The sequence below is a fragment of the Haliaeetus albicilla genome, chromosome 10, assembly GCF_947461875.1.
Source record: "Haliaeetus albicilla chromosome 10, bHalAlb1.1, whole genome shotgun sequence".
NCBI classification, from domain to species: Eukaryota; Metazoa; Chordata; class Aves; order Accipitriformes; family Accipitridae; genus Haliaeetus; species Haliaeetus albicilla.
In genome coordinates, this window is record NC_091492.1 from 21,248,742 (window position 1) to 21,270,426 (window position 21,685).

General features: G+C 47.8%; 1 protein-coding gene across 2 annotated transcripts in view; it reads left to right on the top strand.

The window, feature by feature from the left end:
- Window positions 1-21,685, top strand: part of GNAO1 (G protein subunit alpha o1) — a 148,222-nt gene that overhangs the window by 84,619 nt on the left and 41,918 nt on the right. For both annotated transcript variants that reach the window (XM_069793758.1, XM_069793757.1), the window contains exon 4: window positions 12,379-12,539. In XM_069793758.1, the coding sequence (XP_069649859.1) occupies window positions 12,379-12,539 (161 nt within the window). The remainder of the gene's footprint in view (window positions 1-12,378; window positions 12,540-21,685) is intronic.

A 21,685-nucleotide genomic window follows, 5' to 3' on the forward strand; every position in this document is an offset into this window, starting at 1 on the left:
CTGAAAAGCTCCTGGGACCCAGGAAGGCTCTACATTGGACAATAGATTATTTTTAACTAGCTCGAATCTTCAAACACTGTAGCTTAAAAAAGGGGGAAAAGAAAAGAATAGCTGATTTGTGCAAGCTCCCCTGCTCCCATTAAGTCGGTAGAAGTAGTGCTATGCATTTCAATGGGGGCACGACTGTGCTTCTCATGAGATAAATTGCACCTTATCCCTTTGCATGCTCTGTGCAGCTAGTCCTGGCTTGCTCAGCTTCACTCTTTCCTGGCCCCCCTACGAACACCCCTCCCTCTCTGATACACTCCCCAGCAGATTTTTTTGTTGTTGTTGTCATTGAGCTATTCATTTTCCATAGGCTGCCTTCATTCCCATGGCCTTTTGCAGCTAGGAGACAAGATGTTGCCTTGGAAACAAAGCCCCTTAGATGTTTGGAGTCTCTGGGATTGCTCTGTCTGCTCCCGACTACTTTTAGGTTATTTTTATTAACCACACAAAGATGCAGCAGGCTTGTAGCCAAGGCAGAAAGTAGCCCTGGGAGGTGGAGGGAAGGCGAGCATCTTACTGGCATCGCTTACTCCGCTGGGGATATTTTTTTGCAATTCACCACGGGCTGAACGCCTGCGAGAGAAATGGCATCTCCAGAGAGTGCTGCACATGCAGGGCTGTTCCTGGGGATGGGGATGGCTGCAGGCAGGCAAGCAGGCAGGCAGGCAGGCAGGCAGAGCTGTAGTAGTGCCAGGAAGAGAGGATCGCCAGGAGAGAAAAAGCAAAAAGTCACAGAAGGGAAAGAAAAGAGGAACTAAGAATGGCAGACATTCGGGTTTGTCGAGGTTTCTCACTTTCCGACCAATCGACCATGCCACGGAGGGACCACCGCACGTGCTGCTGCCGAGATGTACATGGCGGCTATAGGCCCAGTCTACTTATTTTAGAGGAAATCGCATTTCCAGACCTGTTAGACAACTGTGAAAATCTCTGCTCTGGGGTTTTATTGGCAATTCTGCTCTGTGCCGCAGGGTGAGTCAGGGGCAACATAAACAGACCCCCAGCCTGAGCTTTGCTCCCGGCCAGGCAGCTAGAGCACGCCAGCTCCTCCTGCCCCAAACCTCTCTGCAGGAGAGGTCTGACCCCTTCTGCAAGGGGCTTTGGGAGGCAGTGAGAGGCAAACTGTTCCCATTTCCCCTTACCCAGAGTCATCACTGCATGACACTGCCAAATCCTGATCCCCCCGTGGAGAACATTTCGGAGTAGGCTTTTACTCCTTCTTCTGCAAAGATGTAAAAAAAAGAATCAAAACAAAAGCTGATTAAAAGAAGCTCCCTAATCCCTTGCTGGTACTTGAAATATTTCCAAGCCAGCAAAAGCATTCCAGAAAAAAGTGAATGTATATCATTTTCAAAAAAATAATCAGTATGATATTAAGACTGTGCCTTGGTACTCATGTCAACATGGCCCTCTGCTCTGTACAACCATGAGGGAGGGCTTCCAGCTCCAGTGGCTGTGTGACTTGCAGAGCTGAGGAGGCTGGCACAAAGAGAGGGGGAGCAGCAGAGGGGAAGGAAGGAAAGCACTGAAATAGGATGGGCCTGAAAGACAGCAGGCAAGGACTGGCAGCGTCACACCTGCAGAGGTGAACACCACCGGGTCACAGCCATGGAGAGGTTCAACCAAGGTTCTTGAGATGTTGCAGCTATTTCTATCCTTGACTACAGGCAGGCACCGATACCATCCCCACTGTTTTGTGGAGCTTGAGGTGCTCTGCAATGGCAGCAAAATGTTTTAGGGGGGGATCCACTCTATATTCCCCATATGTATCATGTAGGATTACACACAAGGGAGCAATTTTACTGTTTTGTGGCATTTTCCATCATAGCTGAGCCTCACAGATGCCCAGGCTAGCAAGATGCTCACAGATTTTCTTATCCCTTCTGGTGCATCCTCACCAGAGCGAGGAAGTCTGCCTCATCCTTGCAAGTGTCATAAATGCTGGGTGCTTTTTTCCCATTGTTGCTGATTTTCCTTGTCAGTACTATGTGGTGCCATGGTTACAGAGATGTAGGACTAATCCAGCGACAGCAGGTTATGGGCTTTTTGGTTTTGACATTCTTTGATGCTATATTTGCGCCAGAAGAATAAATAATAAATATACACAACAGCATCAAAGATTTCTTCCAGGCCCCCAGCCTATTTCTGTCTACCTTGTTAAGCAGTTATAAAGATATTTCTCTGCCAGCCACTTATTTTACAGACTATCCTGTCTTCTAATGCTGCACCTGAGGTCTCATTTTATCCATTCTCTCTGAAAAGAGCAGTTAATAAAAGAAAGTTCCTGTTAATAGCCCTGAGAACAGCTTTCCCTGGAACAGCAATGCTCCTACCTAACCCACCAAATTCCCCTCCTTCGCCTTCCTTTTCTCTTGCTTTCCCCCTTCTTCTTCCTCCCATCCTCTCCCTACCAAAGAGTTGGGGAACTTTCTTGACCCTCTTGTAAGGAAAATATAGGACAATTTCTCTCTGCAGCAACCTGAAACAATATATAAGCAAATCTCTTAAGTGTGTGAAGTGACTTAGCTCCAGTAAGGAGGAACTTGCTGGGGGTTAGTCTCTGTAATCTCCACTGATCAAAGGAAGAGCTCCTCCGAGCCTGTTAAAAGCACCCAAGTCTTGATTTTGCTGGAGATACAGCAGCACAGGAGACATTTAGCTACAAATTTGTCTTTCATCCACTCTAAACTCTGGGGCTCCTTCTAGGCAGCCGCAGACACCTCGGTCAGCCACTTCTCAACCTCAGCCCCATCAGATGCAGCTTCCACTCGCAGCAGGACCTCAGCCAAATGCTCCTCCACCCCCACATCTTTGAAATTCTGGTCCTCCCTGAAGAGGAGGGTTCACAGGCAGCTGGAAATTAAGAGGGAGGGAAGCTAAATGAAGGTTGTAGTAGTAAGAAGTCACGAGCAAAATTTTGCTAACCAGCCACTCAGTGAATCATGTCTCGTTTCAGCCCATCCCCTTCATGGCATTAATATGATGCTTCTTGAGACCACAGAGGCCTCTGGGGTCACCCTGTGGCTCCAAAAAGCAAAAAGTTATCAAACCGGTGCAGGCAAAGGCAGTAAGCATATGCATTACTCAGGCAGCTTTGTTGGGTATCTGCATTGGGAACTGCTGCCAGTGACAATCCTAAAACCACTGCAGGTTTGCACATTTCCATTTGCACTCTTCCATCATCCCTTTTTATAGAGGTTCCCCAGAAAATATCGATGTACAATAGGGAAAGCTGGGTAAAGCAAAGCACTGCCATCCTTTCTGAGGTCCCTCTTCCCAGAGTATTTCTTCTTTAAACAAACTTGCTTAAGTTTTCAGAAGAAAGTCAGTTCCGAAAGTGCCCTCGCTGCCTCATGCCATGCCCCATTAGTTAATATTTAGCCAATCGCCGGGACAGCTCTTAAACCACAGTGCCAGCATGTCCTCTTGCCCTGAGTACCTGTATCCTGGCCGTGTAGGTGTCGGATTTTACATAACCTCATTTTGCTCCTGTAAAGTCCAAGTCAAACCTAAGGAAAACCCCTTTGTCTGCACTCAGCAGTGGTCATCTTGTAAGACCTTTGGTGAAAGAGTACAGGACTGAAAACCAGAAGATTTGAGGTGGTGAGAATCCAAATTAAAACTGAAAATATGCAGTGGATGAAGGACTCCTGATAAGAAAGTTCTTGTTGTACTTATTACTAGACCTGGACAGAAATGTGTGATGAATTTGCTAAAAAACACAGTCTAAAAGAAACCAAAAACATTTGTAAAATCAGTCAAAATCTACAGGTAGTCATGGCCAAGAGGAAATTATGTGAAAATCTGGAGAATTTTTCAAAAGGATTTTGCATTCCTGAAAGGCCAGAGTGTTCTGTTTTCATTCATTTTTTCAACTTTTTATTTGGAAACAAAATATTTGTTTGAAAACTGACCTACATTTAAAATAACAATACTGACGCTCCAAATAACTCAAAACAAGCATTTTGGTAGGGCTCAAGGCAAGTGCTTTGGCTGGCTGTGAAATGACATTTTTCAGAGGATTTGGGGTCCACAGAAGAATGCAGGGGAACATGTTTGATCCAAGCTGATATTTCATACCACCTGATTTTTCAGTTCTGCCGCTAAGTGGAAAATCCAGTATTATTTGGCTGCTGTGATACCTGCTCTCACACCAGCAATGCAAGAATTAATTCTGAGACACCCTGTCAGGCAGAAGGCTTGGGTATGGACACCAAACCCACCGACTGCTGTAGCTGTTTCAGTGGAGAGCAGTAAGAAATCCCTACCCAAATATCCCAATTACGGGTTACAGAGAAGAGAAGAGGCAACAGGGAGCTAAAATTTAGCAGGACTGGGGTAGGGGAATTTTCCTCTACACCTTGTCCTTTAAGTATATATCTTCAGCACAGATCACCAAGTAAAATAGGACCATAAAATGAAACAAGGGTCTTTCTGATTGAAACACGGGCGCTGCCTTCAGGGACAGATGACTGTAACCCACAGACTTAGTCCTTCATTGTACGAGGCACTGATAAATCTGCTAGATTAATTGTAGAGTGGAGATTAGCACCCACCGTTCAGCATCAAGCTCTGAGCATTAAACTAATTACTAGGTTCCAGCGCTGCACAGCTTCCCAGCAGGAAGGTGCTGCCCTATAAATCATCATACACGAGCGGCATTTAGCCAGAGATGTTAAAAAAAAATATCTGGCTTTGTCCTGGGAATACTCCCACCATAGAGGGCTGGTTTCCCTTTCTGTTCCAAACACAAAGCCTGTTTCCCCCTTTGTGGTGGGAAAGGTTGGAACAAAACCGTGTCCCCTCTGCCCTGCTACCCTTATGCAGTCTCCCGGAGGGATGTTGGTATGGAAAATCTTAAAGACATTTGAAGACTAGAAGATGTGCAGGCTGAAGCTGTCGGGAATTCCCGAACCCAGAGCGGGTTCCCGGAGAATTGCCATCACTCCCACTCAGCTAGTCCTCAGCTATCCGCTTTGCAATGAATGTGAAATAGTCATTTATTTTACAAATGCCCAGAGCCGATGCAGCTTCCCCACCTGCTCTCCCACTATGGGATAACAGGCATTTCCCTGCCATTTACTGCAACACAAATACTCCAGTGCCGTTACATTTTATGGACTTTTACCCAGCAGAGAGGATTTTACAGAGAGGAGAAGGGCATGTGGCTGCAAGGAATTTGTTCTCTCATCTGTATGTGTTTCCAGCGTCCTCCTCAGCACCATGGCAAGAGCACTTCCCTGCAGAGCATGAAGCCATGCGGCTAATGTCCCCCATCTGTGACTCTCTCTCTCATCCCCTCCCTGATGGGCAGTGCTGTCTGTGCCTGCACGGCCTGAAAGTCAACAGCGAGGGATGGTGTTTGGGCTTGCAGGTTCCGTACCCAGCCGTTTTGCTCAGTGCTTGTGGGCCAGAGGACCCATCAAAGCATCCTGCTCTCAGAGGGACACTGGTGGAGTTTGCAGTGGCTCTTGGTCTCTCAGGGATGCCCTCTTCTTGAACTGGAAGTGACTGGGACAGACAGAGTGCCATTTTCTCACCTTCCATTGCAGCTAGTGTGTCAGGACCTATTTTGAGACCATTTAACACGTGTTTTCTGGCTTTCCCATCCTTGCTTGGAAAAATCACGTCAGCTATCCACCATATTTGTCTCGCCCAGCTCAGGAGCACTTCTGAGCATCTCAAGAGCAGGGGAAGAGCCTATGATTTCCTAGAACAAAGCAAACTTGGGAAATGACTTGCCCTTCAGCGGCATCCCTCCTGCAGGTTGAGTTCTGTGTTGTTGGGTGGTGGGTTTTTCTACCTTTCTGGTGAATGAAGTGCTATTTCCTACAGGACATAGGACTGTAGGAACTCTTACAATGGTGGTGGCCAACTGGCAGCCCAAGAGCTTGGTCTAGTCCATGCATTATCCAGTCCCTGGATTGCCAGATAGTCAGTAGTCCAAGCAAACAGGGAATATTATTTTATGTGTGTTGCAGGAGGGGAAAAGAAGTTTATACCCACGTAAGAGCTAGCAAATTTTATTTGACCAACTACAGTATCGTACAGAATGGGTAGGAATAAAAGTAGTACCAAACAGAAAGCAATTGGCCTGCTTTTAGAGCCATAATAATCTATAAATCAGTCCTGCTTAGCGTCTCCCCAAATAGGAAGCAGCAGACAGAAAAAAAACAACTGTAACAAGGTTTCAGGATAGAGATCCTAGACCAAGTACCAGACACACAGAAGTTGTTTGGCCAAGACAGTCAGAGGTGATGGGGCCATCTTGGCTCCAGAAGGATATGAAAACCTTTACTAATTGCTAGCCAGACAGCACAACCTCGGGAGAAGATCTGCACGTCACTGTGGCTGTCAGGTTATGTTTTCTGTACAAAATAGCCTGTCTGCTCACAGCAGCCCTTTGGCATTGTACCCAACTCAGCCAACCTTTTTATGAGCTGTTTTACATGATCAGGGTAGAAGATGGCTAGCGTGACACTATGGAAAGCCAACCATCTCTAACTTAATTTGTTAGGCTTAGCTTTGCTATGTGATGCAGATTGCTAGAGAGTGCTACGCTGAGCTTCACATCAGCCTAAACCCATCTTTTCCCAGACCACTGGGATCTGTGTCAGGAGCTTTCCGGATCTGCCTCCAACTAACGAGAGTGCAGAGGGGATGTAGTTTGGGTGCCCACCTCAAGGTATTTTCTAAAGGGATAGATTTGAATAAGCTACTGGATAGTTTTTTACTAGCTCAGTGCCTTCCAGGGTCTCTCAGCAAGCCAAATGCCAAGCAGAGGTGGGAGGCCTCAATTAATTGTTCTGAAGGTGGATGGAAGAGTAGAGGAGGAAGGGAGAAGGTTGTCTGTCCTGCGATGCACAGCAGCTGCTTCATGCCAGACAGATTTCCACAGATTCAGACGTCAGCTCTGAAACACAGATGTGTGAGAAAAAGAGGGAGAGTGAGGAGAAGAGTCATACGTGTAGCTATTTATTCAGCGTCTACAAAAACTCCTATGGACTTGGAGCAGGGCCCTGGATGTCTCTGGAAGAGGCATATTCACCAGCGCTGCTTTGTTTCCAGAATTAATTCACGCTGCAAATGCCATGAAAATAACTGGGTTTTGCTGTGATGCAGCCACACTTCAGCTGGGAAGCAGGGTCCAGATTTCTGAGATGCTCTGTAAGGAGGAGGAGGAGGTTTTCAGTTTATGAGCCACATTCTGCCCCCAAGTTACAGGACCTTGTTTCTCACTGAAGTAGCAGGGGCACATACCGCTGTGCCTTGAGGTCAGGATCTGGGTCTCCCAAGAAGGTCCCCCTCCAGGGACATCCTTTGTAGATGCTGGATGCTTTCAAGACATCAGTTTAATTTCCCCCAGGTTCCTGACTGGTGATGGCCACTACTTCTTTCACGAGGTTGCTTGCTGATAACTAGTACTCTGCCTCTGATTTGTCTTGCACTGCCAGCAAAATGCAATGCTTCTCGTTTCTCCCCACTGTATGGGTTTTCTGAAATGTTCTGCGATGCAGCTTTGAGCACAACCAGCCACCAGAGGCAATTGCCCCAGTGTTAACCTTTGAGATAGGCTGCGTGACAAGTATGATTAATCAGAGTAAATAACAACAAAAATGATATTTACTGGGATTTAGCTCACCAGAAGGAAAGCAGGGTACAATATGACACACTGGGTCAGCTCTCCTGTGGGTGCAGCTCTATAGGGTTTAGCAGATTTGTACCACATATCTTCACATAAGGCTTTGCCTTTCCCTTAAATTCTCCCCTTCCAGAAAGCTATTCATTTTTGAAAAAAGAAAAAAAAAAAGTCTCCTAGTTAGTGTCCAGGCAACTTCAAAGGATCAGAGCCAGGATATACCCCGGGAAGGTGAGAGAGATGGGGATCTGAGTCCCACTCCAGTGCAACTCTATGGCAGCCAGGGCAGGAGCAGCTCTGTTGGTACCTTTGCGGGCACAGGCCATGGCTGGTGGTGAGGAATGAATAGTTAGGGGTGGTCTATATTAGCACGATGAAAAATAACTTGCTTGCAGAGATAAACATGACTGCCAATAACGTCAGGCTGCTAGGAAGAGCCCCTCTCCCTTCCAGCAAGGTAACAAATTAATTGGGCTATGTGGCTGTTGCAAGCGAAGTCGCAAGTTTGCTTGCTGAGCACAGCCTGTGAGCTTGGTGACAGTGACATATGGGAGACAATTAAATAACTGTGGTTATGTCCAGGTTAGTGAGAAAACAGATCCCCTTATGAACTGGATTTATACTATGTGGCTGGTGCAAAGGTAGACACACAGCCCAGGGTTAGAACGGAGACACGCTGACTTCCCGCTGTTTACAAGCTTCTTGTTCACATCTGCCTATGGATTTCACTGTTGTATAAAACCCCAGCCTGCCCTGGCCATACAGAGCCCTCCCCATTCCCCAACTGGTGTGGAGGTTTGTTCTTCAATGAAGGGTTATTTGGTCTTCTAGCTTGATGGCTAAAGCCTGGATGTATAATTTACCATCCCAGGGTTTCTGGGCTCAGCTGTCTCCCCAAGCCAAGCCCAGCCTGCCAGCTCCAATTCTCCCACTGTAGGTGGACACAGTCAGCATTCAAGAGTGACACAGAGCTGAACAAATCCTGCTCTCGGTAACAAACAACCCAAACGCAATCAGCTCGGAGGTTAGGGTTTGACCTCCTATGGAAAACACAAGCCGTTGGGAAGTGGCAGTGGGACACATGGGAAAGCCACAGGGATGGGCTGGGATGCTCCTACCAAATAAGAACCAGCCTGAAGGAGACCAGCCCAACCCCTTGTCCTCCTCCCAGCCAGCGTGCACCGAAGGGACGGAGACAGAGCAGCTGGGGAAAGGCAGAGGTAGCAATGGAGGAAGCAGCCCTGCACCATTTTGTGGCTCCTTCCAGCAATCCCAGGGGCAGAGTGCAGCCTATTTTTAGCTCCCCAGGTAGCTGAAATACCACCGTGATATTCATTAACAAAACCCCCGTTGGATGGGAACTGCAAGGCGGGGGGCGGGGGGGAGGCTGGCTGGTCTGTTTTGTTTTGCTTTATTTAATTGCTGGCTTCAGTACAGAGGCAGAGCATGGCGGGAGGCTCGGCTCCTCTCACCTCGGGAAAAGCAGAAGTGCCAGACCCGGGGGAGGCGGGAAGGGAAAAGTCAATCAGGCAGTATTTAAAAATCTACCTGCTGGGCCCAGGGGGGCCTGGAGATTTTAATGTCATTCCCAGCTTGAGATGCAGCCTGGAGAGTGAGAAAAGAAAGGGGTATCTTCTCTTCTTGGATCCTTAATTGCTCGTTAAATCATCTAACAAATGCCTGAACTCCTGGATGGCCCCATGCTCCTTGACAGAGGGGCTTCATCCTTGGCAGGGGGGAGGAGTATTTTTAAAAACACTCATTTCACCTGCTTTTTCTGGGTCTATAAAATTGAGAGCTCAATGGTTCACCCTGCAGAATAAAACTAAGTCTGGAATGTTTTTATTACCATTTAGCAGGAGCAATAAACTTTCCTATGAGCTGTTCCCTTGCTCCAGGCTGTCAACTCTCGGTCTGCCCTGCAGGCAGCTGCCTGCACTGCGGGAGCACAACCTCTCCCATCCCCAGAAGGGACCTCCGGTGACTGCAGAGGAGCATGTATCCCCTGCCCTACAAGCTCAGCCCTGCTTCTGGCCCAAGCAGACCTGATAACCACAGCCAGAGATGCCTGCCCCTCGTCACTCCCCTTCTGCCCTGTCATCATTGTTCATCTATGTTTTCTGCTCAAACCCTCTTGCGTTGGGTCTTAAATCACAGGGGACTGCCACAAGCCTCAGTAGTGGAAAAGGTGAGGCAGCACAGAAAATGTGATGACCATGCCATTCCCTCTGATGCTTTGCAGAAAGCAAACTGCAGTTAAGTACACAAAGCTCAGAAGAAGCCCAGACCCTGCCCATAACAGCTGGAGAGTTTCAAGTGTGCTTTGGCATCACAGTCAGGTGGACAGATCTGTGACTTACACGTATAATCCCCTGCCCAGTAGTCAAGATAACATACAAAAGACCTCCTTCCTACCTGACTGAAAGCATGGATGCTTTTTCTGCACCACCCATGCAGAAGTAACAGGGGCACACCAGACCGCAGCCCCAAGCAGGCTGGCCATTAGCAGGTTTTGTGTTATTTAGAGTCCATGAAAAGAGCAGAATTACAGCTCCAGCAGGGCAGGCAAACCATACTGATGATTTATGAATATTCACTGAGCTCACGACGCACTCCAAAGCAGAAAACAAGCTTTTGAAATTAACTGAACTCTTCAAGGTTCTTCGTTTGTCTTGGCTTTGAGGTGTGAGTCACGAATACTATTTCTCCGAAACGAGCAGAGTCTGTACAGAGGGCTGGGAAGATTCCTGGGCACTAAAATATGAAGTTAAGTATGCTGTGAGAAAGACGTTAAGTTCATAAAGTCTTCAAAGCATAGAGACTCCACCCCATTAAGTTTTATGGGATAGTGTCTCCATACAGTACTAAGACTTCTTCAGCCCGTAAAGTCTGGATGTTCAGGAGACTTGAGGCTCTTTCTCTGAGCATTGAAATCTCCAGCAACTTCAGTTGCCAGTGCTAGCAGTTTGGTGCCCTGCAATTTTTCAACAATTTCAGTGTTCAATAAAGGGAGGCTGCAGAGGAGTTTTGATCCTGGCCATGCAGGCTATGTCATACACCTTGTCATTCCCACCAACACAATTAGGTTACTGTGGTGCTCTTCAACACTGGCGCTTGTCCACTTCTAATTGTGCCCGTGACCTAAGAAATAACCTGCTTGCTTTGCCACAAAACCTGTAACATCTTGTCCCCAGTGCTCAGGCGGTACCCAGGGAGAGCAACCCATTCAGCAGTTAGGCTCTTCCCATCATAGCTGCTAAATCTGAGCATCAGACAGGAGCATCAGCAGCACCCGGCAGGGCAGAGGACCAGGACAGAGCCTGTTGTAGCCAGGAAGGATGCAGCAGCTCTTCCAGCAGATGTGTGGGCTCCCCAGGAGCTGCGTGCCCAACTGAGGGTGGCTTTGTGCTCACAAGATGGGTCACTGTGATGGACAGGGGTTGTTTGTCCATGGGACAGTGACAGCAAAGCATGGGCACTGCCTGCACTCCCCTTTGTGAGACTCATGTTTCTGGTCAGCGTTTGCTGATTTAGACAAAACACCCTGGAAGGCGAAGACTTCCAACTGCATTTGTCCAAGAGTGGGTTTGATCTAGCAGACAAGAGAAAAGGTAATAAAACCAGGAGGTTGTATTCACTAGTTTATTGGAAGCACACATAAGGAGTAAGAGCTCCTCTTTTCCAATTAATTACAGCAATAATAATTGGTTTTGTTTTGGCTGGTAGAAATACGAGACTATTCCAAAATTTTCAAAGCAATGAAAGAAAAACTGCAGATTAGCCAACACCCCTGGGGTTTCAGGAGTCTATGGGGGCTCTGGGAGATCCATTTACTGCAAAGCAAGCAGAGGGGGGTCATGAACTTGGGTGTCCTGCTTTGCAAATGAGTGAAGCATCAGCCACTGTGGACTATTACAGTAGGGCTGAACTCAGCTATTCCAAGGCTGTCTAGACATTCACATCCTAAATCTGACACATCTTCCGGATCCGAGTTGTGTCAGAATGCTATCCTCCAGGAAAAGTTGCTGTTCCAGCGAATCACATTTTTCTCACCAAAAAAGATTCCATCCAAAACCAGCCAGCTGGCCCTGCCCTCACTGCCATACTCCTTAACCGCAGGAGATTCCTCTCCCTCTGAGTCACAAAGCACAACAGCCAGCCAAGGTGGTCTGTGTTAACATGAATTAGCCCCTACAGCAGAGGCTCATAGCAAGGAATAAGAATTCAGGAAAAGCAAAAAAACAGCATCTGAAAAAAATTGTTTCTGGAGCCTTTCTGCTGTCCTTTATGATACAAATGGCCCCTACTTCAACAAGGTTACACGCTTAGTTAAAACAGGTATCGTTGCAGGATATGCATCACTTTGCTAACAATTTAAAATATACTTGTACATATATGAATTTCCTTCTGTTCCCAAGAAGCTCCACACATACTCAGTGCCGACTGGTTTGTCTGCTGAAGAGCAATATTTGTTGACATGAGGTGGATTGCACAAATAAGCCTTTCCTTGTGTCTTCCTTGCTCCATCCTCCTTTTGCCCTTTCTGCCGGATCATACGGTGTGGATCCTAAAGCCCCATCCCAAGAAACACAGCCTCTTTACTCCTAACGGTTTGGTTAACTGTTTCTGAAATCTCTGGCTTCCAATTCTGCCTTGAGCATCTATGTAACCTCTTGTTCTTTCCTCTGCAGGCTGATGCCAAGATGGTCTGCGATGTCGTAAGTCGGATGGAGGACACAGAGCCCTTCTCTCCAGAGCTGCTGTCAGCTATGATGAGACTCTGGGCAGACTCTGGGATCCAAGAATGCTTCAACCGATCCCGGGAATATCAACTTAACGACTCGGCCCAATAGTGAGTATCCCTGTCCATAGTCTTTTGTGTTAAGAAGCTGCATTTGGGCTTGTTAAAGTTTTAACTAAAGTTAATGACCTCATAGCAGTGGATCTGAACACGGTTCTGCTTACAGACTGGGTTGTATGTTGTGTCACAGGCTACTGCAGGGCAGAAAGGATCAGGCAGGACATTCATGTCCCCTCTGACCAGTCTGGGGTCAGGTCCGTGACCCCGAGGCCAGGTTCCCAAACTGCTCCCTAATGGCTCAGGGTAGGTTCCTACAAAGATGGATCTAGTGAGCAGAAGCAGACCAACCCATGGATGTGGCTGATGGCTTCTTTGTCTGACAGACAAGGGAAGGGTGTGATCACCTGCTTGGTATAGCAGTACAGCTCTTGGGTTTGCTTTTCTGATAGTCATACACTGTACTGATAGGCAGCTGGATTACAGCCAAGGCTAAGGAATGTCTTCGCTTTTACAGTGGCATTGCGTTATTCTCATAATACAGTAGGTAGCATCTCTACCATTAGGGACCACACCCAGATTTTGTTTAACAGTGATTGTTCGAATCCATGGCTTTGGTTCTTCCTGTCATAAGGACAAGACATCTACCCATAAATGGCTGCTCTGGCTCTGAAGAAACATTGAGTGCCTCCCCAGTTTCAGTTAAGACCCATTTCTAATGATAATTCATCCAATCTCTTTGCCTCCACCTAGGCAAGGACGCTAAAGCTTCTCACCCCATAATTTCAATCACAGCAGCTATTGCAGTCAGGCAAAATGTCCCCTGGCCCTGTACTCTGTCCTGGGCAGTAGTCAGTAAAACATGGTTAAGTATAAGCATAAGGAACAGGCAAGCACAGGGTGATCGTTTCCCCAGTTATACCCTTGGACCTTTTGATAGTGAGGAAAATAGAGGCTTCCCTAAATGGTGACAGGGGAATGCTACATTCATGCTTTTGGCTTTCACAATATCCCGTGTCAACAAGTTCGCCATCTGACTTATGCCCTTCTGGAGTTGTTATTGTGTGTTTGGATTGTCTGGCAACTCTGCTTAGGGTTTTCCTGGATATCTATCAAAACACGAACCCAAGCACCAGCGTGGCTGATGGTTTTGTTCTGTTTGGTGGGCCTGATCATCCCCAGTCTGCACCAGCTCTTCCCATCCAAGCTGGCAGGGCAGTTAGGGAGCGCAGGATTATTTCTGCTCTTGCGGTGCTGCAGCAGAAGGCGACTGATGACACATCGCTTGGCATTGACTGAAATCCAAATGGGAAACCTGCAGAGGTGTGGTTGGTGTCACAGCATCCTACCCAACCATTTCTCACCACAAGCGACTGCATCTCAGTAAGGAACCTGACATTATGCTGCCTTTTAATCACTACTAGGTGGACGTCCATGTTTAATCTGTATTTCATTGCCTGTAATAGCAAAATCAGCCTTCTCTGGCCAGCAATTTTTTTTTTTCCCCAACAGAAGAAGGGTCTGGTGGCATAAACATACCTTTAGAGATATAAATGATATAAAATGCCAGTCCTAATTGCATTACAACTTTGTGGAAAATTCTTCAATTGTTTTAGAGCCAATTACCTTGAGGAAAGTATTTTGATTTTCCTTCCATGCAAGATAACAGTTGAAAATAATAAGCATAGCCCTCCCAATGTGACCAGCTGCTGGGCAATTCATCAGCAGGAGCTCTGAAACCACAAGCAGTTTCTAGACATCAACTGAAGAGGCTCTGTGCTGTGGTATTCCCAGCAATATCAACGTGTGGTTGCAGCCCAGCAAAAAGAATTTCGGTGACTTTAACAAAATCCCTTGCACCCAGAGGAGCATGCACGATCCTCCTTGCCAGGGCAGGGCTGTGCTGTCTTTCTCCATAGCAAAAGTTCTATGAGACCATAGTCCTTCACATTTACAGACCTGCTGCCATTTAGGAGCTTCTGGTGGTTCTGTCACCAGGAGCAGAGATGCTGTCACAGGGCAGGGCACTGTAGCATGTCCTGCTGCACCTCTAGGCCCTGGTGCCATCACACCAGATGGTGATGCAAGTGAGAGCTCAGTTGGCACTTATTCACGCCCAGTGGACTCCCAGTGAAAAAAAGGCATATTTTTCATTTAATCCTTCAATGCTTTGGGTTGTTTTCTTCTGCATGAGTGAAAGATTTGAGACAGTTTTCTATTTTTTTTCCCCTCCCTGGGAAAGGTCTTATCTTTATTGACACTGATATTGGATTTAGAACAGTAGCAACTACAAAATGTGTTTTCAATAGGGCTGAGAAAAATAAATTCCAGACAAGAACTGAATATGAAGTTTCCCAAAGTTTGAAAAACACTGACAGGCAGTGAGCTGGACTAGCATCACTCTTGTTTCAGGCTTCTCTTGGTGTTAAGCCATAGGGACTGGTGTTTTGCTGCCAGAAGGGAAGTTTGCTGCAGGAGTCAGAGATCGTGCTTCACAGCTGCTCAGCACATGTTGCCAAGCCTGAAGGCACCAAGTGACCAGGTCCTGTCATGGCCAGCACAAGTGGGGCCTTCAGGAGTGGTCCAGGCACTTCCCTTTGCCCCAGAAACCACCCTCTGAATGCCCTGAATGCTTTTCAGACACCCCCCTCCACTGCCTGGCTCTTTCTAAGGAACCACCACTTGGGCTTCTGCAAGTCAGTGCTGCTATTGTCCTACATTGTTCTTCCAGAGCTTTACCTTGATTTTTTTTTTTAAATGGCTTAAACAACAGGCCTTCTGTTACGGCCTCTGGGAGAGCAAGTCACAGGCTAATCGACAGCGTGCAAGAGCTAGCAGCATGGCTCTTACTAGTCTATCATTAATTTCACTGAAAATAGATTTAATATTTTGTATTAACCTAAACAAGAAGTGAGTAATAGCTCTTCTCTCCTATCAAAGACAGGCAGGAGGGCATTGCTTTCCACTCTCCCATGCATGCCTGCCTAACAGTGGGGACTTCCCTGCAAAGCTTTGCTTCTTTTAGGCTCTAAAGTCAGCCTGTCCTTAGCAAGGATTTCATAGCTACTGTGAAGGAATAGTAGAAAACAGCACTTTTGCAAAGAAAAAACATGACCGAGGAAGAGGGGAGGTTCTGTAATGGGCGTCCTGTGTCTTGGACAGCAAGAAGTAAAACCATAAGGACAGCAAGAGAAAGGAAGAGAGTAAATTGTAGCAGTTGGTTTAATCTTTTTTTTGTTACTGCATTTTTTCATTGTTCCCTAAGGCAAATTTACGGGTGGGTTGAGTTCCACATTCCTAATCTCTTGATTAGCTTTTTATTCCTACTTCGTCTCCTCTTCCTTTCTTGTCTCCATGCCTAGGAGCTAAATCTACCTCCGATCATCAAAGAGTCTGGGCACTGCTGATGTCTTTTTCTTCTCTAGCCAGTTTCTGTCTGTGGAAGCACATCTGTGACCCACATTTTGCTTTCAAAATCAGCAAAATAGAGGTTTCCAGCTGGTTTCCTTAATCTCCTACTTTTGTTCAGATTTTAAAATTGTCTTGTGTTTCCTGGCCTCGAGTTCCTAACTAGCCTGGTCAGTGGAGTACACTACATAGGGCAAGTTTGATCTTAACCACCCAGGGATGGGGACCTGCTTTGAATGGCCTCCAAACTTCAGGGGGGGAATGGAGCAGACGGAGCATCTATACAAGCACCGGTTTTCCATGTGCCTATCCAAACAGGCACAGGCCCTGCAAGATGTGTAGGCAGAGACAGTTTGCAAGTACACAGACACAAAAAAGCCGGAATCCATCTCAAGTTATTCTCCTCCTGCTTCCAAGTACATTGAAAGATCATTTGATAATGCCAGGGCTGTGAAACTACTGTGAAAATGTAAAATATTCTAGGCCTGCATTCAACCCATCCATCTTCACACATATCAGAGGTGTCAGGGCTAGGAAGCTTGTTGCCTTTGGCTCTCTCTGTAGGGAGCGAAGGGAGGGAGAGATGCCTCTGGAAAAGGATGCAGACCTCACTGCTCAGTGGAGAAAGAGAGATGCAATTGCATCTGCTGCTCTACCATAGCTAACCGCAACACCGTCATGTCAAGTCTGTGTCAAATACCAAGCCCAGACTAGACAACACTTTGGTCGCTCCATCTTCAAGAATTCCTCTGGCAGTGCCTCATAGAAAAGCAGCACCAAATTCAGAATAAAATACCACAGTGCCTTCCTTCTCACCCTATCTCATGTGGGACCATCTTCTGATCTCTTCTCCTTGCAAAAGAATTGTCTTTGCATGATGGTATCACCTTCCCTACTGATATTTATTGCATCCCACATGCCAACACATACTTTGCATCAAGAAAACAGCTAAGAAAGTAGAGCCAGATGTTGTTGTGATATGGTGAACAGCTTCCAGACAGAGCCCTGACAAGGCAGCTTTGGAACAGGCTGCCAGAGAGGCTATAAAATCTCCATCCTTGGAAATACTCAACATTGAGCCACCTGAGCTAACTTTCAAACTGAATTTAACTTTGAAGTTGGCCCTGCTTTGAACAGGGGAATGGTCCAGATGAACTCCAGAGGTCCAGTCCAAACCGGCACTTTTGGGTTTGTCTTTTGGTATTTTTCCCCTCGTTCCTTCTGTCATGACACCACTGGGTTTAAAAGGGAGAAGGGGTCTTCAGGGTTGGCTGCCATCTTCTTTTCCTAGCTATGCAGGACCATGCAGCTCTATGCTAATGCCAATGTCCTACAAGTCCCATGATCAAAATGTTTACCTTGCAGGTTTAGACCGTGGGCAAACGTTTAGATCATGGGACTTGTGGGATGTGGGCATTATGCACAACTGTCAGGACATGGTCTGTTTTAATGAGCTGCAATTGCTGCTGGCTCTCTCAGACTGAAGAAAGAAAAATTATAGGTCAAGGTTTTGCATTAATATTCCCATCAGGTGCGTAGATTCCATTTTCTCATCACAGTTTTTGCATTAGAATATGGTCTTCTGCGTGCCCGTCTTACTCGTGCCTGTCATTTGTGCTCCCTTGCATTTAAATGGAGGGAGTAGCAGCATAAATGGAACAATCCAATTAATTGGGATGACTTGCGTTGCGCTATTTATTGAACAACCCACCTTTGTGTCTTGGAGCCCAAGCACCAATAAAGGAGAAAGGGAAAATACATCACAAGCACAGATGTAGATACGTTTGTCTGAATTTATGGTTTAATTTACCCCTGTAAGTAAATATGCCCACCAGCCTTGAATAATTAAGTTCCCCCAATGAAAAGCAAAACAAAACAGCTCATAAAGGCCAGAGCTGGTTGACTGGAATTGCCAGCCTTGCTCAGTTCACACAAATGAGATGCAAATAGATTTCCAGGGAGGAGCAGGTCTGCTACGTCAGCTGGTGCCAGGTCTGGAGCAGGGCTGTTCGTGGTAAGTGCAAGGTGGGGGAGACGGTGGCAGGCTGAGGATCAGCCTGGTAGAGTCTAGCAAGGCTTGGGCTTGGTAGAGGTCTCAGGCTTCATTATTATCCTCATAAATTAAGGAATCCCTATGGTTATACGGCTACACCTAGGGCTGAGTGTGAGCTGGAGGAAGGGCACAACAGGAAAGACATTGTCTTTGAAATCAGCTGGATGTTTCCTAGCATCTCACCCTTAATCTTCATCCACCTGGAGGCCCAATTTCACCAAAATTGGGTGCAGCATCTCCAGGGGCTGCCTCTGTTGGCCCAAAGCAGGGTGGAGACCACGTCACGGTATCTTGAAGGTGGGTGTTAGGCAATGCTCACCTTCCCATCCCACCAAAGACTGCCAGGAGAGCATGAGGACTGAGCTTCCTCACCAGAAAACTCACAAGCAGGGGGAGAAGAGGTCTGCAGGACTCTGCATAACACAGCTCCATCGTAAGACATTGCCACTTGTTATAATGCCCACCCTGCTTGGCCCCTCTCAGACACTGGCGCAGAGAAGAGCTCCACCAGACCCACTCTCTGCTGGGGCACAGCCTCTTCGTGGAGGAGAGGCCGCCCAGAAGCTGAGTCCCAGAGACGGGCTCTTCCCTTTACCCTTTTCAAGCCACACATGCAAGTCATCAGGGAAAGGGTGAACTGTCTCAAAAGACATTTCCTGGCTGGAGCTCATGCAAACTCTAAAGAAAATGAAGGAGAAGGAAAAGCAGGAGGTCCTGCCCCTTGTGAACACCTGGTTGCTGAAGGATTATATCTGCTCTTGGTCTGTGTGAAGGTGTCTGAGATGCCATCACCCCCCCCCCAGTTAACTTCTTCCGTGCAGAGGAGAAGCTACAGAGCTGGGCTTTAAAGTGGAGCTTGTGGCAGCACCCAGTGACGTGGGAACATCCAGGAAAGCATTCACCAGCTGAACTAGAGCTCCAACGCCTTGCTTGCTGCCTTTCCATCTGAAATAGCAAATTCTTCAGCCAGCTCCACTAAAAACTCAACACCTCTTTAGATAGGGATCTTGCAGGCAAAAACTGGTGGTATAGTGTTGTCACATCCCCCCTCCTAATCCTCCTTTACCCCCAAAAATATCTCTAAGATCTGTCTGAAGAGACCCAGGAGGTAACACAGACTGCACTGCAAGGAGGAGCAGAGAAGTTACGTAGGTAGTTCATTCCTTGGGGACAAAGCCGTAGCAGTACCTGCTACGTCCCTGCTGTTTTTCATTGCCATGTTGCATCGTAACAGTGTTGTCTTTGGTCTGGGTATTAGTAAAATCTTGACATCCTGACTAAATAAATTGCTATTTAATGACCCACCATACCAATCAGGGCTGTCCCACTTTTGGCAAAGCTCCCACCCAAAAGGGTAGGAGCCAGGCAGTAGTTCACACTGCCTAGAGGAGGAGACACTGCCAGAATTTGGGAACAATCTCTTCTCTTTTCACATTTTGCTTAGAGATGAGAAGCAGCCAGCACCACTGATAAACACAGCACAGGGCATTCACCCCCAAGGAAACCTGCTGAACCATAGTCTTGAACCCTGGATAATCTGTTCTCATTGCCGACTGACAGACCCAACAGGAATTTCTTCCTGCTTTGCGAAGGGCTGTGGGTGACAGATTCGGCAGGAAGATTTGACTTTTTTTGGCTGAGTATTTGTGTATTTTTAGGCTGAAATGTCCTTACAAAACCAGATGGAGCTGGCAGGCTGCCACCAAGAGTTGGGGCTGGGCATTTTTTTATTGTTGTTGTTCCGTTCAGTTTGTTTTTTCACTGCTACCCCTACTGCTGTCCACAGCCCCCCCTCTCCCACCAGCTCTGCCTTTCAGCAGGCAGCGCTCATGCCCTGCAGCTCACCCATCCACTGCAGACTCCCACCTTCCACCCCAACCTCCTTCCCATGCTGGGGGACGGCAGTGCTGGGATGCAGCTCCACAGCCGGGGAGTCAAGGCTTTCCTGGGAATCCATGGCCCCTGCTCCTCCTCTCCTGCAGAGCCAGGGAGACCAACCTTCCCTCTCTCTTTCTGCACCTTGCAGTTTGACATAGCGTGCACCCCAGCTCTGCTATCACAGCCTGCCCTGCAAGACAAACAGCATCGCTCATATGGGGTGAGGGCAGGAGATGGGGTGTCTCCCACCAGCGAGGCTCTCGGAGCATCCTATTGCTGTTTGAAGCTCCTTAGGGAATGGGGTAGCTCTAGCAATGCAGATGTCCCTCTGCGTGGGTAATTCCTGCTTTATGCCAGCTAGTCGGCATCCAGCTCATCGGTCACTGGGGGCTGTGAGCCCTGTCCTCCCGCCGCCCCCGCAGCGCATGTGGTCAGGTGAGGACCAGCCGGCTGCTCTCAGCCTCGTGGTTCTGCAGTGTGTCTGCAGGCAAAGCTGTCAGGAGGCCACCATGCCGTGGCTCTTCTTCACACGATTGGCGTCAGGTCTAGCACCGTCTGCAACACTGGGAGGCGAGCGCAGTGGTGGTGCATGGTTTCCCTATGTATTTGCTGTCCGTTTGAAATCCTTAAATGGCAAAGAATGGCAGGAAAGTGGGAATTTCTTTGTAGCCGGGCTCTGGGATGGAGCAAGCCGTCTTCCACACGGGTCTGCAGGCACCAGTGGTGACGGTGTGACAAGGAGATGCTGCCCGCCCCCTCCTCCATGGGTCCTATCCCAGAAATCATCACGGTTTGGAAAGAAAATTTGCAGAGGGACTGTGCCGCAGTCTGGGGAGCACACGGCAGCACATCAGGAGCTTTCAGGCAGAGCTGTCTGCCACCGGCCACGGGATGAACAGCTCAGAAGGAGCAACTCCAGCCCAGGACAAGCACTGCCAGGCAGGGCAGATAAGCTCCGTGCACTCAGGATGCAGTTATCTCCCTTTCCCCCTCCTTCACATTTTCACGGCCACCAGTCTTTCCCTGCCCCAGGTGTCTCAGCATGACACTCCCCTCCCCTGACCGCAGGAGGTGCGATCCCTCCATCGATCACCCGGTCCCCATCCTGCCCCTGCTCAGGGGATGCACTGTGCTGGGATGGTGCCATTCATCAGGCCCCACTATGCAAGAGAGCCCAGAAAGCGTTTGAGTGACTGCTAGAGGTGTGGAGCCGCTGCCGTTCCCCCCGCCCTCTCTCGGGGTCCACATGCGCACCCCCTGCTAGAAGAGGGGGAGCAGTGCAGCATCCCTACGCTCAGGTGTTTCAGGTTAGGAGTTAAATCCAAAACCAATCATGAGCTTAGCCAAAAAGCCCCCATTTTTCAATATATATTAAGACAACCATTGGAAAATTGCTTTTATCTGCTGCTTCTTAAGCCCTCTGGCTTATACTTTAAAGCCTTTTGTCTGTGAACAGGAGAGCTGGAAAGTCCTTTTTTATTTCCTTAAGCAAATAGTCCATCTAATATCCAGCCTTGAGGGGCTGAGGCTTTAAGAGAGAACAAAAATGAAGGGGAAAAAAAAAAAAAGAAATGTAGCAAACATTGTGACACTTGCCATAAAATCACAGGACTTGGCAACAATGGGGATGAAGCACCGGGAGCTGTGCCCACGAAGGGAGGGTGGCATGGCCTCCGGTAGGAAGGCAGAGCTCCCAGGCGCCCCCCGAGAGCCTGTGGTGCCCTTTGGTCAGCAGGTTGAAGGTCCTTGTCTCGGTTCCCCGATGGGGACAGTAAACACACTCCTATTTCTGAGACGCCTACGTCCACGGTGGCGAGAGCAGCGAAGGCAGCAGCAGAGCAAGGCAGGAGCCTGTTGGCTT